Source organism: Macrosteles quadrilineatus, unplaced genomic scaffold, assembly GCF_028750875.1.
Source record: "Macrosteles quadrilineatus isolate MER2022 unplaced genomic scaffold, UCM_ALF_1.0 Scaffold_2__2_contigs__length_208266976, whole genome shotgun sequence".
Taxonomy (NCBI): Eukaryota; Metazoa; Arthropoda; class Insecta; order Hemiptera; family Cicadellidae; genus Macrosteles; species Macrosteles quadrilineatus.
Window position 1 is genome coordinate 166,479,688 of NW_026542595.1, and position 18,463 is coordinate 166,498,150.

Genomic DNA, 18,463 nt, shown 5'->3' on the forward strand with positions numbered 1-18,463 from the left:
CAACTTCTATCACCTTCCTTAAAATTCTTACATTAAAAAATAACTGACACCTTAAAAAAGTCAAACTGGTATTTTGGTGACATACACCAAAAGTAGGTTGATGTTTTTTTGTCGCCATTGTTTTACAAGAATGAAGAAAAGGGTACTCACATGTATAAAATAATAGAATTTGAATTCAATCTAAATTCATACTTTCAGTAATTTTCAGACAATGTCATATTGTGTCTACCAAACTACTTCAATTGACATATTTGTAAAGATAAATATTGCTTATTGATATGAAATCTATTACTTTTCTACAAAGTTGTAAAGGATGCAGAGTACAGAAACCCTGAGGCAATATCTATCAGTAAAACCTGACCTATCACCAAAACATGATGACTTGTTTTGTGTTAAGAGTTTTTAAGCACCATTCATTACGATAACATAGCATTTTATATAGGCTAATACGTTTAGCAAAGTGATTTATAAATATTAGCAGCCATTCACACCATACACATCGTCCCTTTACATAATAATAATAAATAACTGACATTTGTAAAACGAGTCTGTATTTAGCTCCGGACTTAAATCTTACATAGAAGACTACCGCAAAGGCTACTTTCCATGAACAAAATTGCTACAAATGCTTCACATTGGCATTCTAAATCATAAGTTTGTAGTTTAAAATCATGACATTAAATTTTCATGTTTTCGTTAAGTTCTCAAACTATAATATTTTTTTAACTCATTAGCAAAACAGTCTTATATAAATGTGTTTTAGATTAACAATAAATGTATACTATTACCTTTGATTGTTGTTGGTCGGCCTCCACAGAATCATGATGACTAGAAGAATCACAGAGAACAGAAGTTTCCAATACGCATCATCAATCCAAAGCTCTTTCCAAGCCTAGAAAAGAGTCAAATCTAATTTTTACATATTATTTTTAATATTTTACTAATGTTATTTGAATATTTATTTTTTTCTTTCATCAAAACCAAAGCTAAGTTATTTTAGGACGTGTTTAACAAGGGAACGGTTTCTTTTTGGAGCAGAGTCACATTTATCCAGCCCATGGTTTATAAGGCCCTACCTACTGGTAAAATATTGAGTACTGTAAGATTGCATGTTTTTTCTTTGTGACAATTGTACACCCTACCGAGTGCATCGAGACAACCCCTTTTCATTCAGAACATACAAAGTCTTCAGGTATCTGCAATTGACTGTAGTTCCTTTTTGTTTCAACAGACAGTGATTTGGATCTTTCTCAGAAGAGGGCCGCCACTATTTAAAGTTTTCCTACACAATTAAATTGTGTTCAAATGAGTTTCTGGTATTGAGAGAGTCATAGATAAATGAAAACTATCTGCATTGTACATATTGAAAGTCAGGTTCAGTCGTCGGGCGTTATTTTAACAATCTTATCCCGTGTTGCCGCTACGTCCTGCAGTAGCCGGAACTCTGCATCATTAGCCTGTTTTATATCAGACATTCAGGTGACGTTACGTTTGTCAGTTTTTGTACGTTATGTTGGTTTTTGTGATTTTTGAGTTTTGTGATTATTTTTGTTCAGTAAATTAAAACACTAGTGAGTAAAGCTATAAACTAACCTCACATCCTTAACTGTGGTTTTTTGTTTTTTCCTCTTCTGAAAAAGTTATTTGTATAATGTAATGTTAAGGTTTATAATGGTTTGTTTGTATTAATTGTGTTCTGTGTTATTTGGTCTTTCAACAGGTTTAGATTGGATAGTCTAGACTCGACTATATGTACAAATAGTTTGTCAGAACTTAAACTATTCTATGTGTTTTAGACACATAGAATAGTTTAGTAATACAGTAAATATTTACGATAATACAATAAATATTTCTTATGTGTGAACTTACTGTAAAACAGTTTACGAGGTAATGAGCCTTGATAGAGTACAGCATAAAGACTACTGATGAAATTACTGCGAAGATCAGAGTGTTAGTGAAGTGCCTGTACAGGTTGAGTTTCACCATGTTCCTGAAAATGAAAAAAACAATTAGATTACCAACTATAGCTTATCCTACCAATAGGTGGGGGCAGTGAATCTGTACTCGTAACCAAGTATTTGAGGTTAAGTGGGAAATTAGAAATTAATTGAATTTCAATTAAAGCAATGTGTAAAAAAAGTTTTCCAATAGGGGTGTGTAATACGTAAATTTCTGTCTTAATAGAAACTAGCTGATATTATTCAGTAACAACGCTAAAATCTCTTCCATTCAACACTTATCTTTGCCTTGAACTCTAATGTCAGCTCACCTCCGCAGCCTCAATGTTCTCGTCGTCTGCACCAGACTGGTGAAGATCCACCAACAGATGGCAGAGTCCAGCACGGCCAAGGGCACGCTGGCCATCAACATCTGATTGGCCGGGTCACTCTTGGGCCGCATCACGCGCAGGTAGGCCTCCGACGCAGCCAGTAGGAAATACAAGATGCCTGTGGCCACTGTGCGGTGCAGCATGGGTCCTAGCCGGGGCCTGGACACACCAATGAGCAAATGGTGTATTTGACTTTTCAAAATTGTCATGCATACCTACTGCTGTTAGCCTAGTTGATTATTATTTATTACACAATACACTTAATTTGAGTGAAAAAAATTCTAATACATCATTTTGGAGAAAATTTTTGTTTTAAATAGTTTGGGCTAATCTGTTCTCACCACAGTATACATCTGAGTTATAACTTTGCAGATTAAGCTTCAAAAAAATTATTTAAAAAAATCTAGTGATAGTGGTTTAAATATCTTATTTTTGAAATCCTATTGTTGTCTTCACAACTAGTTTCGACCTGCTAGGAGGTCATCATCAGGTGTGTACAAGGATGATATTACTTCATATGAAGGTCGTCAGTAACAGTTTTTTACATTTAAACAAACACACGACGAATAAACACATAGTGCGCACACATATACAGCTGATAAAATATAACAACGAACTTGACAAGCGGGCCCGTGTTGAAAATGCGGAAGTTGCGTATAGACTCGTCTAGAACTTGTTATATTTTATCGGCCGTATATGTGTGCGCACTATGTGTTTATTCGTCGTGTGTTTGTTTAAATGTAAAAAAACTGTTACTGACGACCTTCATATGAAGTAATATCATCCTTGTACACCTGATGATGACCTCCTATCAGGTCGAAACTAGTTGAGAAGACAACAATAGGATTGCAAGAATAAGGTATTTAAACCACTATCACTAGTTATTATTCGCAATCTGGAGGCTACTCACACCACAATCAAAAAAATCTCATTTTACTCTGAGACATGTTTGTTAATCACAAGGGTTGTCTGTGAATCAAGGTTTCCATCTATTTCCAATTACAGCACAAATCTGAAACCAACGTCACGTTCTTAACTTCATCCACTTCTATTCTGCCTGGTTCCCACCTCTATGACAAAATAATAAGTCTCACCATTGGGAAAATGTGTCACCATTGAAGTACTTAAAATGGTTTATCATGCGTATGTAGAATCCATCTTGAGGTATGGTGTGATTTTGTGGGGACAGGCAACTGATGCAAAAACTATTTTCAGACTTCAGAAAAGAATCATCCGAATTACGACTAATTCCCACCCCAGAAGTCCTTGTAAATTACATTTTCAAAATTTTAAAATCCAAACACTCACAGGACTATTTCATTTCATTTCAATATCTTTATTCAACAATTGTACATTGTACATTGAATAGTGTCAGATTCCTAACCTAGTAAATAAAGTTATAAGCTAAAATTACAACTTATATAATACTAAGAAACTAAAAATAAAATCAGGTTAATTGGGGAAACACCTCTTTAATGGAGTAGGGAGCGATTTCTATGAGATAATTTTTTAATTTGTTTTTAAATTTGATTGAGTTGCCAATGGGTTTTAAATGATTTGGAAGAAACCGTAAAAATCTTCTTCCGGCACAGGTGGGCTTTTTATTTGAAAATAAAAGATGGTTGCGACTATTTTCTCTTAGGGCTTTTCCTCTTGTATTGTAGCATAATTGTGCGTTATCTGATATACTTTCTTTCGCTATGAGAGCAGTTTCAAAAATGTATTGGGCAAAAACAGTTAATATTTTAAAATTTTTGAAATGAATTTTAACACATTCATCATTTTTTAGTCCCATCATTGTTCTTAATGCCCTTTGCTGTAATTTTAAGATTCGATTAAGATTTTTCTTAGTTGTAGCTCCATATAAAGATATACCGTATGAAATGTGGCTATGGACAAGAGAATGATATATTGTTTTTAAAGTATTGATATTACATAGATATGACATCTTTTTCAAAGCAAATATCCCTGAATTTATCTTTGAGCAAACATGATTGACGTGGTCCTGCCAGGATAGATGTTTATCAACTTTTAAACCTAAAAAATTTATTTTTTCAACTTGTTTGATTTCATCGGAATCCAAAATAATCAACGGTTCTATTTTGTTTTTACATTGCTTAGTTGAAAATGATATAAAATTAGTTTTACTTTTGTTTATTTTGAGATTGTTGGATAGTAAGTAATTTTTAATATTTGCAAGTTCTATAAAGGTATCTATTTCGATATGTTCTACTGTTTTTCCTGTAATTTTTAAGTTAATGTCATCAGCATATAAACACATATTTCCACAAGGTACACACGACAGAACATTTGGAATCTTATCAATGTAGCAAAGGAATAAAACAGGGCCTAGTATTGAACCCTGAGGGACACCAAAGTGATTAAGTTTTATTTCTGATCTGTTTTTTACCAGCCAATTATTTTTATTAGACATGATTTCAACGTATTGCTTTCTTTCCGATAAATATGATTTGAACCACGCCAAAATGTGACCTCTTACTCCCATATCTTCTAGTTTGAGTATTAGAGTTTGGTGACATACCCTATCAAAAGCCTTCGTAAGGTCCATTGATATTCCTATAACATTTTCGTGGCTATCAATTGAATTTATTATACTCTCAAAAAAACTTGAAGCAGCTGTAATTGTTGATCTGCCTGAGCGAAAACCATGTTGGCCACTAAATAGAAGGTTGTTATTTTCTAGAAAAGACACTAGCCTAATTTTCATTGCCTTTTCAAATAATTTTGAAATAACTGGCAAAAGTGATATTGGTCGATAGTTTTCTACGCACTGAGGGTCCCCCTTTTTGAAAATAGGCACAACCTTAGCAACTTTTAATAATTTTGGAAAATGACCGGATATAAAAGATGAATTAATTAAATGAGTAAAAATTGGAACTAGTTCTTGTTTTGTATATTTTATTACTTTAACGGGAATTTCGTCGTGCCCACGTGAAGGTTTGTTACTTAAAGAGTTTATCAGTTTTTCTACTTCCTCACATGAAACAGGTTCACATCGAAATAATGTTTTAGATTTGACACAATTTGTTAGTACTGGCTGGTGATTATCCAACAACTTATTACAGTTTACAGAACCATTCTTTCCAGATAAACTTACAAAGTAGTCATTTAGTACATTAGATATTGCCCTGGGATCTGCAATAGTTGTTCCTTTGTACACAATGGTCATGTCATTTACTAAGTTATTTTCTTTGTTACCTACTTCTTTATTTATAATTTTCCAGGTTGTTTTCATAACATTATCCGAGTTATTTATTTTTTTATCGTAGTGTAATCTTTTAGTTTTGTTTGCCGATTTTTTAAAAGTCTTCATTTTTGTTTTACAGAGGTTAGACAAGTTTTCGTCTTTTAATAATCTAGCTAATTTTGATGATTCCACGATTTCGTTGAATTCCTCCTTTAATGAATAAGTATACCACTCTTTACTGTTAGTTTGTTTCTTTATTACTTGTTTTGGAAATGCTGTGATAAAATGTGATTTGAAAATTTTATAAAATGTTTCGTATTTTTGTTCACAGTTTGCATTAAAAACTTCAAACCAGGACTCGTTTTGTAATGATATTTTGAAATTAATTAGATTTTCATCAGATAGGTTATAGTCTAAATACTTCAGTGACTCGTTTTTCCATGTTTTTTTGGTTAATTTATCAAGGGTCAAAATTTGAGCATCATGATCAGATAGATATGTAACCAGTCCCTCTATTTTTAGATTAGATTTGGGAATATTTGTCAAAAAGTTGTCTATTGCAGATTCCGAGGGCCCTACTACCCTTGTGGGAAAATCAACCAGATATTGCATTCCATGTCTAACTAGAACAGAGTTTAGATCCGTGGCATTCCTATCATTTCCTAATGTGTTAATATTTATGTCACCAGCCACTATAACATATTTATTCCTAGCTAGTACAATATCTAATAGCTTACTTAGCCTGTCTAAAAAAATTGGAACTTTAGAAATTGGTGATCTGTAAACTGCAACCAACAAGAATGATTCAGTATCGGATTTAAAACAAACCATGCTGCTCTCAAACTGTTTGTCTTCATGTAAGGATAACACTTCAGGAATAACAACTGGACTCCACTTCACAGCTCCACGCGCATGTATACATATTTGAATTATTAAATTACATACATAATATAAAAAATAACCTCCCGGATTCATTCAAATTCACACACAGCTATAGTACCAGAAACGAAACAATTTTCAGATTACCAAATCACCGTTTCACCTTATTTGAAAAAAGTCCTTTGTACGCAGGTTAAAAAATGTATAATAAACTACCGGTATATTATAAAATAATGAGTTCAAACAAGTTTCAAGAAACGTTGAAAAATGGACTCCTTGAGCATGCGTTTTATAAAATAGAAGAATTTTATAACCATCCTTGAGTTAATTTTTTGTTTTTAATTTTCTTAACTACTGTATTAACTATTAACATTATTTGGCTAGGTATTTTTTTCCTGTTACTTTGTACTTTGTATTTGTCTAGTCTAGGCTCAATTTTGACAATGCACCTGTTCTATATGTTATCACATCTAAAAGAATATTATGTGCAAATGAATAAATAATGTCTAATGTCTCTCTCATCGTGGTACTCAAAAATGTTGTGAAAGAAAATTTACGCTCCTGCGAAATATAAAACATGTTTTGTCGTTAGATTTCTCGGGTATCAGTCGTCAAACCTCACTGTCCATCACCAGTTGGCAAACATGAGTTGAATTAAGTGTTTGGTTTGGACAGAGAAAATATGTGCAAGATGTGGAGGAGGTCTTATATATTTGCACCATGTTTTCCAATAGGTAGGTCAACTGATGTATTTCATCATTCTAGTTTGAAGCATTGAACAAGTTTAGGGGAATTTTCAGGTGGTTCACAAAACATGACTAAGTGACAAAGGTCTTCAAAAAATAGGGAACATCTCTATGAGACTATCAAGGGCTGTGGTCAGCCAGTCAGGACTGTGGAAGACTAAAACAAGCCAGTCAGTAAGAAAATTTTCTCCAATTGAATTCAATCAAAGGCCCAATGGAAACACATTAACACCAACTGCCAGCCCTGTTGTTCCTGAGCTTTCTGACATCTCCCTTAGTCACTTTTTTGGAACGATTTTCTACATACAAGTCTAGTAATCGATAGGGATTGTGACCTCCTTCCTACAGAAACATAATAAACAAACATTTTGGTACTTGGGGGATGCTTCAATTTTGAATTTTCTTTCACACGATTTTGAATACTTTTATAAGACTCATCCTATATGGATCTACCATCTAGAACCATCTAGAAAAGTAGCAAATAAAGTTAGGAACTCAGATTTAAACTTGCTTGGCTGCGACAGAAGTAAGATGAAGAGCTTAATTTACGACAGTCCTTGTATTTAGTGTTAAAGAATTATTGTAACTTACTTGACAATGCCAAAGCCGAGACTGACAATGATGACCAACATCCTGGCCAGTGTTCTCTTGCCACAGCTGACAAACTCTGCCAACAACACGGCCGTCTGTGCTGACTGCCCCGTGGTGTTGATACTTTGGTACTGCAATCAACAATTACATCACCATTATGGGATAGCGACACTACTTAGGTGTATTTCAACTAGAGTCGATCCCAACCATGTTGGAAATTTTTTCTTCCATTATGTCTTGTAATTTCTTTGCAAAAGTTACTTAATTCTTTAGCCATGTGAACAAATAAGTTAATCTCAAAACTTGTCTGTCTATCACAATCATAGCATAGTGGATATTATTTTTTACATTAATTGATCGATCGATTGACTTTTCTCATTAACTTCTGATGGTTTATATTTGTTTAGTTTGGAAGAATCTGGTCCCGAGGTGTTCTTAAGAGAAAGATTATTGTTTTTTATTCTCTCTAATGTTTAGTTTACCTCAGCGTAGAACATTGCCTTCTCCAACATGCCTAGAAGTATGACGCCTCCGATCCAGAACTGAATACGCAGCAGATCTCGCCACTGTAGAAACGAGACTATCAACCAGGCAAGACCTAGCACCACATACACCAGGCACATGGCCCCGTAAAACTGAAACACCACAATTCTTATTTAAAATATGTAAATAGGAAACAAATTTAATGTTTTTTTTTTGTTTTTTTTTTATTTTGTAAATGGCCTATTTAAAGTTTAGTGGCTAACATTCTGGACTTCGGTATGACAGTGATAGGTTCAGGTTTGATCACTCAAACTTCAGAAGTCCAAACGTTTTAAGCGTTTAAGCTGCTTTCCCTTAAGTGTTCTGGGATTCTTTCTAACTGAAAATTGCGGTAAGGACACAAATTACTAACAAAAATATTGCAAAATAAGTTGCATAATGAGTCTGTTAAAAATGTTAACATCCTCATAAAAAACCAAACTTAAATTAAATGTGAGTTTATCTCTACTCTTTTTATACACCACACATAATAAAAAAAATCTAAAACAAAATATTATTTACAAGTTAAAAGTATATACTGTAGATTTAAAAAAAGTCCATGCTTATATGATCAAGTCAACATGGACTGGTACCTGAATATATGCCTGGTTTTTATCAGTTCAAATTAAAATATGGCATATATGGATCATTGAAAACCCAAATCCTCTAATACGGTTTGAGAGAACCGTCAGCGACAAGAGCCAGGGCAGAAAGGCGGACTACAGTTCAGGTTCAACCCATCATAAATCATAAATTTCAAACACAGGTTACATTCAATATTTTCTTTATAAACATTAAGGAAAAGGTGGAAATCCAACCAACTTATTTAGGAGAAGAATGTGAGTAAAGGATTATGTTAATATAAAAAGATCAAATGCTTACTGGTAGCAGTGGCCAGTCTGCGGCAGAGAGGTAGCCTTGTTTACCCTTCATCTCAATGTGAACATCGGCTGAAAACGGAGAGTTGCTGGTCAGCTGTAGAGACAACATGTAGAAACCATCTTTGGTAACTTTCATTACTGGTCTTGAGGACGGCTTCTGTGGAACAATAACATGAGTGATGAACTCTTGGATAAAGGATTCAGCCTTTTAACCATTACCAAATAAAAAGTAATCATAAAAACTAAATGGGTTTGCCAAATGAATAGGATATTTTTTGGTAACTGTCACTGGCAAGGTTTTGAATGTGGCGTATTAGTAAGTGTCTACTGTACTTACTAAACTTACTAACTTATTTTGTAAGTCTGCAATGTTGATGACTTTGATAACCTTAACGACATGGTGAATCTGTATTTCATCTAACGTAGAACTGTTATAACAGCATTTTTTCAGGTTATGGAAGAGTTACTGACGAAGGACTATCTTGTGATATGAGGCTGTTTGGCTCAGCTGTGTTGAATTCTTTGACTACTACAGTGGTTGAAATGTTCAGTGTCTAAAGTCCGTTCACAAAATTTAGGCGGTTTAAGGGAAAGTTTTCCTGGGTTTCCCCCCCCTTTTTTAGCTTAATGTAACATGTAACAGCTGTTGACTGTTGTTTTAAAGTTAGGGTGAGGTGTAGAGGATGAAATTGCTTCCCCTCAAACCACCCAACTTAAATTTTGTGAACATTGTACACGTAAGTCACTCAAAAACTTTTCTCCATTTTAAATCCAAAGGCTGATATTTGACGATTTCAAATAACCTAGCTTCCATCTTCTGCTTCAAAATTTCATCATTCTAATGCAATTTTAGGTCTAACTCAACAACGTACTTTACTACCTACATGACTGTCCTTGTTGACGAATAGGCCTAGTTAAATCAGTAAATGTTATTCATATTCACTTTCATACAGGCTGTCAATGACGACTGTGTCATTGAATTGCCGAAATTCCCAAGTGCTAGAAATGAAAGACACAAGAACAGATAGCTTTTTGAAGACTAACTACACATTATCACATGATAAACAACCTTGCCGGGGAAAGGGTTTTTTGTAATTATAGTCAACAAACCGTGTGAATCTGCTTTAACACTTGTCTCTGCTCGTGCAGCTCCGGACTTTGGCTTTGATGATCCTGAAGTTTGTTTTCCTGCTGCGATGATTTCACCTGTGAACTTTCTTGTTCAATTTGTCTCCTAAGTCTGGAGCCTTGATCCTTAGGATCCACAGGCATACCATGCACACCTGCTGCTTCCGATTGTATATCCGTGTAAGCATCCTCAGCAATTGTCAGTTCTTTCTAAAAACCAAAAAATTACACTAAATTAGATTAGAAGATTCAAACAAGACTGACACACGAGGGTGTGTATTTTAAGAAGATGAGTAAAGGATGTGTTGAATGAGTTAACTTTGTTAATGACTGAGATCAGCTGGTTTTTAGCAGGCACCATTTTAATACACCGTTCACAAAAATTAGGCGGTTTAGGGGAAGTTCTCCCACCAATTTTTTGCGGTATGTTGCAGCTGGTTGACAGGTTAAGGGGAGATGCCCAGTTTTTCGGTCAAAAAATTAATTTTTTGTTTATTGCATTGAAAAATTCTTTATCTTTTCCTGATTCAGAAAATATATAATTTTAATATATTTACTACAGTCTAACAATCATAAAAAATAATATAAATAGTACTACACACTCGGTTTTAGTCACAATGGGCTGAATTAGCGTCAATTAAATTTATGTTAGAAATTTAATTTTGTTGAATGGTTGCACTGAATTAATGTTGTTGCTAGGTTAAATAGTCAACAAAAATCTTTTTCTGTTTGTTTTTCTTTCTTCATAACATATGTGTATATAATAATAGTGCTGTTTGTGATGAGGAATAATGTGGCATAGGGTAGGCCTAGGCTTGACTTTAAATGAGTTTTTCCGAAACTGTGTTTTTTAATGTTTAGGTACCATTTTCCAGACTACTATAAGTACCACTGACTTCAAATTTTTTTCTGTTACTTAGGACATCATGGCCCACAAAGTGTACTAAAAGTTTGCTTCTATGTTTAAAAAAACATTAACTATAAAATTAATTAATATTTGTAAAATAGTGAAAAAAATTATATATTTTAAAAATCTTGATAAAATATGATTTTTTTGGTAGAACATATTTAAATTAGTACAGTTTGTCTTAAATGTCAATACAAATAAGTAGTTAAAATTTGATATGCATAGCTAAAAGGGTTCTTTCTTAAATGGTACCTAAGCAACACGATGTTTACTCATATAAAATGCATTAAATCTAAAAAGTGGGCATCTCCCCTTAAATCAATATTTGTTTTATAACAGCTGTTGAGCTATTGTTTTCAAGGTAGGGTCAAGTGGATGGGATAGATTTCTTCTCCTAAAACCGCCTAAGTTTTGTGAATGGAGTATAATCATCGATAAAACATACTTCCTTAGTAGATTTGCCATCCTTATGGAACAGCGGAACAGCTGAAGCCAATTTTATTGTTAGTTCTATACGTCCAACTGTAGAGGTCGTGTTAAGTTTTCAATTTGTTTCTCGTTATTTCAGTCATTAAAAACCTCATTTAACCAAATAAAACGATATAATCATAAACAATAACTGGTCTCCTAGTTATATAACCAAATAGTAAAGCACAAATCATGAAAACAACCCTAAAATAATAGAAACTAAATTTCGTCTAACCCAGAGATCAGTGTGGACGTAGGCCTACATGAACTAGACACGAAAAACAAGCTTCAAAATTTACAAGAGATGAGGAGTCTACTTGTGTTGCTTAGTCTATGGTATAATACACCACACCAACTGTGAATAAATCAATTTATATTTAGTATCGCTAAGAGAATATTTCGAGTCGCAGTTTTCAACCAACCACCAATTTGTTCCACAGCTATGATAAGCAGACCATAAAATTAACCTTTTTAAATCACATTGCTAAGGAAAGGAGATAACATACGCCTTGGTGTGACATCAGTTAAAATTACAATTTTACAAAATTAATTTTCTATTTCGTTAGTAATAGGCTATGGTTTTGTTGTCAATAAATAAACCCAAGATTGTAATATTTTGATAATTTTACATTGCTTCTTGTATGTAGGAAAATCAGAAGCACTGTCCCTACTTCAGACAAAACTTTGGGACACTACAGAAAAAGAAAAACAGAAGTGAAACTACAACAAAAGACACCATGTAAAAGAGCTACGAGTTTTGATGGTGGGGGAAAAAGTTTGGGTGTCTAACCTGAAGCGATATGGACTAGCGGTTGGAACAAATTCTAACACTAGAGATTATATGGTCAAAATCGATGGGAAATTGTATAGAAATAGTCTTTTTAGTTCCTACCAACAATAGATTCTAAACACGTGAACAGAGAAAATAAATGGGAAAAAATTAGAGAAGGGAAGGTGTAGTGACAGCTGTTAATTTTATCTTATTTGCTAACACATGCTATGATTATTGTTTGTTGTTTATATGTTTCTGTTTGTACCTACTTACTTAAATAATAGATGTTGTACATTTTTCCTTGTGAAATATTATTTGGCACCGCTACATTAGGTTGTTAGGTCTCATCTTGAGCTCAGTTTTAAGAAATGTCAAAACATTAATAAAGGATAAGAAATGTTAAAACTTTAATAAAGAAACTAAAATGTAAAAATTATTCTTAGACTATCAGGACTACAAAATATTACCAGCTGTATATTGTGATCACAGTCGTGTTCTTCTGGGGGAGATTTGACTGTGTAGAACGAAGCATTGTCTAAAGCTCTTTGTAGATCATTGGGTGGGACACTCCTGCTAAGCTGAAACCGAAAAAAAACATGATTAAGAGGCTCACTATTTAATGTTAAAAAGTATAACAGTCTTATTACACATTTTTGCGTCTTACACATTTTTAGCGTTTTACAAATTGTTTGAGACATATTTATAATGTGCTACAACGTATGCGTTTTTCACTCTGATGTGATGTTGTAGATGATATTCTTGGCAAGGGCGAGATAAGATGGTGAAAAGGTTTCTAAATTTAGGAGTTGGAGCAACACGTTTTTGGAAACTTGAAATTATTTAGTCATTTGAATGTTTTCGCCTACTTGTGAATTAGGCATACTTTTTGAATTCCAAAAACTTGGCCTTTGTTCGGCCTTACCCAAGCACCAAAGCAAATCAAAATGATTCTATTATTTGACAAAACCAATAGCACTGTATTAAAAAATTTTCTTATACAACTATAAACTATTTTATCTCAAAGAACTTGTAGTAACTTATAAAATTGATTTTGGGTCATAACCAGGTTATTATCATAATAAAAATACTTACTGCCTCATTAATATGAAGGTAGTCTCTCCAACAGGCTACTTCTCCCAAAGACCAACTAACTGTCAACTTAGACTGGTCGTCCTTGGAGTCACATGTTACTGAAACAAACATTTTAAGGTTAAAATGCCAAAATACACGTTTGAAAAACACACGATTAATTTATTTGAAAAATACTCGTATACCCTACCTTGAACCATGTAATCCTAATAAGATCTTGCTATAGGCCTAGGTAGGGCCTACTTGCTATGTATTGCTATGTATTTGCTGCACTGTCAAAACAATTTTAACAACCGTTTTAAATTTATGAACAGAATGAATATGCCATATCGAAGAACAATGAAGTGAACTTGGTAGATTTCACTTTTCATTTTGTGAGGTATTTACAAGTACAAGGGGTGTTGGTAATTTGATTTTAGCACTTAGCCTACAGACATAAAAATGTTGTATCCATATCAATTCTGCTACCTGTCTCTTGAGCAAGTTTGCAACCACATCTTTAGGTTCTTCGTCATCAGAATACCGCTGAAGCCCAGCCACCTCTATATATTCTGGGCTGAAGGGCAGATGTTGGAATATAAGTCCTAATTTAGATTTACCAGAAAGGCTTCTGTTAAGATATCTAAGAAGTGTGAGGCATTGATGTGGGTAATTGGACTAGGTAGAGGTAAAATTGCTGTCTGATGATTTGATTTCAATTCATATAAAAAAGTGTAACCAGGGTCTACCCGTAAAAATTATAAAATAGTCATTTCAGTAATCAACTTACTTTGGATACGAATTTCTGATTCTTTAAAAAGGCTCTTAACCACTGCAACTTGGTCATTTTGCTGAAACAAGAAAAAATACATTTATGATCAAGTCAAATTAAAGGCAGTCAATCAAACTTATTAATGATACTACCTATTTTAGCCTATTTTTACCTATTTTAGCAGTACCTATTTTTTATAGAAACCTGAAGATGTTGCTTATGAGACACTATGACACCGAGGTGAATGCAAATAAACTGATAATTGGGTTCTATAGTAATGCTTGCGATAATTTACCACGTTTGCATTACTGCCTCCACAATAAGAAGTTATGGAAATCAATAGAGGGTATTGGCAAAATTTAGTATTTAGCCAAGAGATTTCTAAACTTAATTAATTAGGTTAGGTTTTTAAATCAATATCTAATTAAGTTTACAAAATCCAAATACTGCTACCGGTACCAACTTACTAGCTTATAGTAGGCCTATTATATTTTAGGTAGGTACCTACTTAGCCTATTTAATATTTTAAAATTGAAAATATCCAAGAATGCACAACTCTTCTTTATTACAGACTCACAGACAATAAGTTTAATAGATGGTAAAAGTTAGGTGAAATGATAAGCCAAGCAATACCGTAGCTAACTAACTTAGTTTGGTGTGATCTTGAGGGGGTGAGTGTTGGTGGGCCATCTTCAAAATAGAAAGTAGGTACGAATAAAATAGGTTACCAGTACCAAAGGCTAACCAAAACTTTAAATTCTTTTCCTGTTGCAGGTATAACATTTTTTAACACTTTGCCTCTTCAAGTCAGAAGAAAACCTGCTAAAGCGTTTGCAAAGAGTGTAAAGGGTTGGTTGGCTGCAAGCTCATATTCCTTGCAGGAGTTTTTCATCACAAATCGTTACTCAATGAAGTAAAAAGATAATAAAAATTTGAAAATAGATGAATTAAATTTAACCCTGTTTTAGTATTAGTGACTTGGCCCACCGTATTGTAAATAATAGCCTACTGAACGGCGTAATAAATCTTGAATCTTGAATCTAGCACAATCTGCAATCTGAACCGGCAGCATGAACGAAGAGACCCTAGGGACACTTGCCAACACTCATTTATAAGGCTAAGTCTCCTACCTACAACCGTCGCAGCCAAAATTGACACGGGGGAGATCAGTTTGAGAAAAAGGTGAGAGCGTGGGGAAAAAATAGGCATAACTTAGTATCCCAAAATCGTGTAGGTAGCCTATACGTTGGAGAGCTTTTGAGGGAGACCAACAACTCCATATAAATAGGGATTAGTTCAGAATAAGGGTACGTTTAGGCAGCCTACAGTTTCTTAACTGGGCTAAGTTAATTTATGCTAATATCGATTTAAACTATCGATTCGATTAAACTTACTTAGTAAACCTTCATAAGATTGTTTCATTACCTAGGCCTGTCAGCAAGTTTGGTTAGTTAGGTTAGGTTATGACAAGTTTCATTTTATAATAGATTAACCCTCCAAGTGTCCATAGTTTAGGCCTTAATGTCCACCTATTTTTGGCGCATTTGCAAGGTTTTATTAAAACGGATCTGAGAAGCTTAAAACAATGTTAATTCTAATGTTCTATATACCATTTTGTTTGGAAAATCATGGGCTTCAATATTATATATAAAACATAAGGAACATTTAAAAAAAAAAAAAAAAATTTCGCAGAGGATACGCGTCCGGTAACCGGACGTGGATTAGGCGTCCAGCAGTTACTGTCATAACCTAACCTAACCAACCAAACTTGCTGATAGTGAAAAAATCAAATGAAGGTTCAATTCTCTTCATGACATAAAATTATAAATGCCAAAAATTCTAACAAAAGATGTACAGTTAAGAAGAAATTACATTCAAAGCAAAATCTGTGACAAAAAGTTAGAGACACCGATGGGTTTCGAACCAGGGACCTATTGGATATCAGCCGAGCACTCTACCCACTACACCACGAACAACGCTGGCCGATCATCGTATCGTTGTGGTAATGGCGTTCCGGGACCCCACAACCCGGTGACGTCACTACCGGACGCCTAATCCACGTCTGGTTACCGGACGCGTATCCTCTGTGAAAATCTTTAGGTAAAAAAAATATAATTTCGAAAATTTTCAAAAAAAAAATAAGTTCGCGCTCAATGAAATTGTATAAATTATAGGCCTATAAATATTTGAAAATAGCCACTTTGTTCTAAATTTTATGAGGATTACAAATATATAATAATATAAGGAAGTAGATTTGCAAATAAATAAGTTATAGGCAAAAAACAAATTTCAGTACATAGCGTTTAGCTAAGAATGCATAGCCTAACCATAGCTAGGAATCTGGCTGATAATTTACATCAATATCACTACCTACTTCTTCAGGATCATCAACCAGCACTTCAAAACCACTTAAATCTTCTTATAATGCTACACGTATATCACTACTTTTGATTTTTAACACTAAAACAATGATAAACGTAATAAAACACATCAGTCATCGGTCCGAGGGTAACCTAGCTGTTTACAAATACACGCACGTCAGCTGTCTGCTACAATTACGATCGGCTCAGAGAACGTACAGCGCTGAGACAGACCTCTGGAGAAAGCTTAGAATATTACGGAAAGAACGATATAATTCCACCACCTAACTCGATCCAGTTCAATCCGATTCAGTCAGTCATAGAGCCTTTGCCGTAAACGATGTCTGCGTGTCGAAAAATCGACAAGTAACACTACACAAAGTGTGCTGCTTGTCGAATTTTCGTCAAGTAACACTGGGAGGGTTAACTTATTTAAAAATATTGATTAGACTATTAATCAATATTTTCAATTGGATGGATTCAATCGATATTAGAATAGCCGAGTTAAGACACTGTAGGCCTACCACAAAATAAGTCAAAAGACAAATCGTGCAGCATAAGCATAACTTAAGTTAGGCCTACCGTTGTACTTTAGAGATTTGCATTTAAATTCAACAAGGCCCAACATAGGTACCGGTAGCCCATACATTCCCATCCCCGGGGTTATTGATAACACAGAGGATAAGCGTCCGGTAACCAGACGTGGATTAGGCGTCCGGTAGTGACATCACCGGGTTGTGGGGTCCCGGAACGCCATTACCACAACGATACGATGTCCGGCCAGCGTTGTTCGTGGTGAAGTGGATAGAGTGCTCGGCTGATATCCAAGAGGTCCCTGGTTCGAAACCCATCGGTATCTTTAACTTTTTGTCACAGATTTTGCTTTGAATGTAATTTCTTCTTAACTGTACATCTTTTGTTAGAATTTTTGGCATTTATAATTTTATGTTATGAAGAGAATTGAACCTTCATTTGATTTTTTTCATTATCAGCAAGTTTGGTTGGTTAGGTTAGGTTATGACAGTAACTGCCGGACGCCTAATCGACGTCCTGTTACCGGACGCGTATCCTCTGCGTATTGATAACAATGGGATTTTAAACTAACAATTTTGCAAAAGCCAATTGAATACACTATTCTAGGCTTAGCAAGGCAATGGATAATGGATATGGTTGTACAAATAACCTAAACTATGTCTAGAGGGTGTTCTTTGTTTAAGCCTAAGTTAACATAGCCTATTTAGTTGCAAACTTTAAAACTTGCTTACCCCATCTAAACGAAAGTCCCACTTTCCTTGGTCAGGGTATGCAAATGATTCACAAGACAAAATGTAGCTTAGTACTAATGTAAAAATACTGATTAAATTGAGATAACCGGCCATAACTAGGAATGAGATAAAATATTTTAGCCAACACTATTACTATAATATCTTACTAACAACTTCAGTTACGAATAGCTGATTGCAAAATTAATCTATGAAGCAAAACATCTTGATTATGAACTATATTTGTGTTATGATAAACACAACAAGAGGACTATAAATCGTTGACAACACAACAAAAGTTGTTGCAAATGCAGAAAAGGTGACTGACAACTACTACTACATCAACATTAACACTAAACATTGCGACTGCGTCAACGCATTGTCACTTGTCAGCCATCATGATCTGTCATGTTCTATCAGCTGTTTTTAACTACAGCCTCTGTCGGTCTCTGTCTATAGCTTCGTGTATCATTGCTCTTTGTAAAGAAATTATATAATTTCATGTTGTTGTATGATGCTGGTAAAATAGCAAAGTGAAACGGTTAAACTGCAGCGATTATTACATGATTA

The 18,463-nt window shown here is 34.3% G+C and overlaps 1 protein-coding gene across 1 annotated transcript in view; it reads right to left on the bottom strand.

Annotated features, from left to right (window-relative positions):
- LOC128986385 (transmembrane protein 87A-like) overlaps positions 1 to 18,181 on the bottom strand; it is a 28,845-nt gene extending 10,664 nt beyond the window's left edge. Inside the window, exons 1-11 of the mRNA XM_054406737.1 lie at positions 17,897 to 18,181; positions 14,290 to 14,350; positions 13,524 to 13,621; positions 12,899 to 13,009; positions 10,267 to 10,494; positions 9,158 to 9,313; positions 8,236 to 8,388; positions 7,754 to 7,884; positions 2,270 to 2,488; positions 1,870 to 1,990; positions 789 to 892 (exon numbers count right to left, since the gene is read on the bottom strand). Coding sequence (XP_054262712.1) covers positions 789 to 892; positions 1,870 to 1,990; positions 2,270 to 2,488; positions 7,754 to 7,884; positions 8,236 to 8,388; positions 9,158 to 9,313; positions 10,267 to 10,494; positions 12,899 to 13,009; positions 13,524 to 13,621; positions 14,290 to 14,350; positions 17,897 to 18,010 — 1,496 coding nt within the window. The 5' untranslated portion in view covers positions 18,011 to 18,181. The remainder of the gene's footprint in view (positions 1 to 788; positions 893 to 1,869; positions 1,991 to 2,269; positions 2,489 to 7,753; positions 7,885 to 8,235; positions 8,389 to 9,157; positions 9,314 to 10,266; positions 10,495 to 12,898; positions 13,010 to 13,523; positions 13,622 to 14,289; positions 14,351 to 17,896) is intronic.
- Between the last annotated feature and the right edge of the window lie 282 nt (positions 18,182 to 18,463).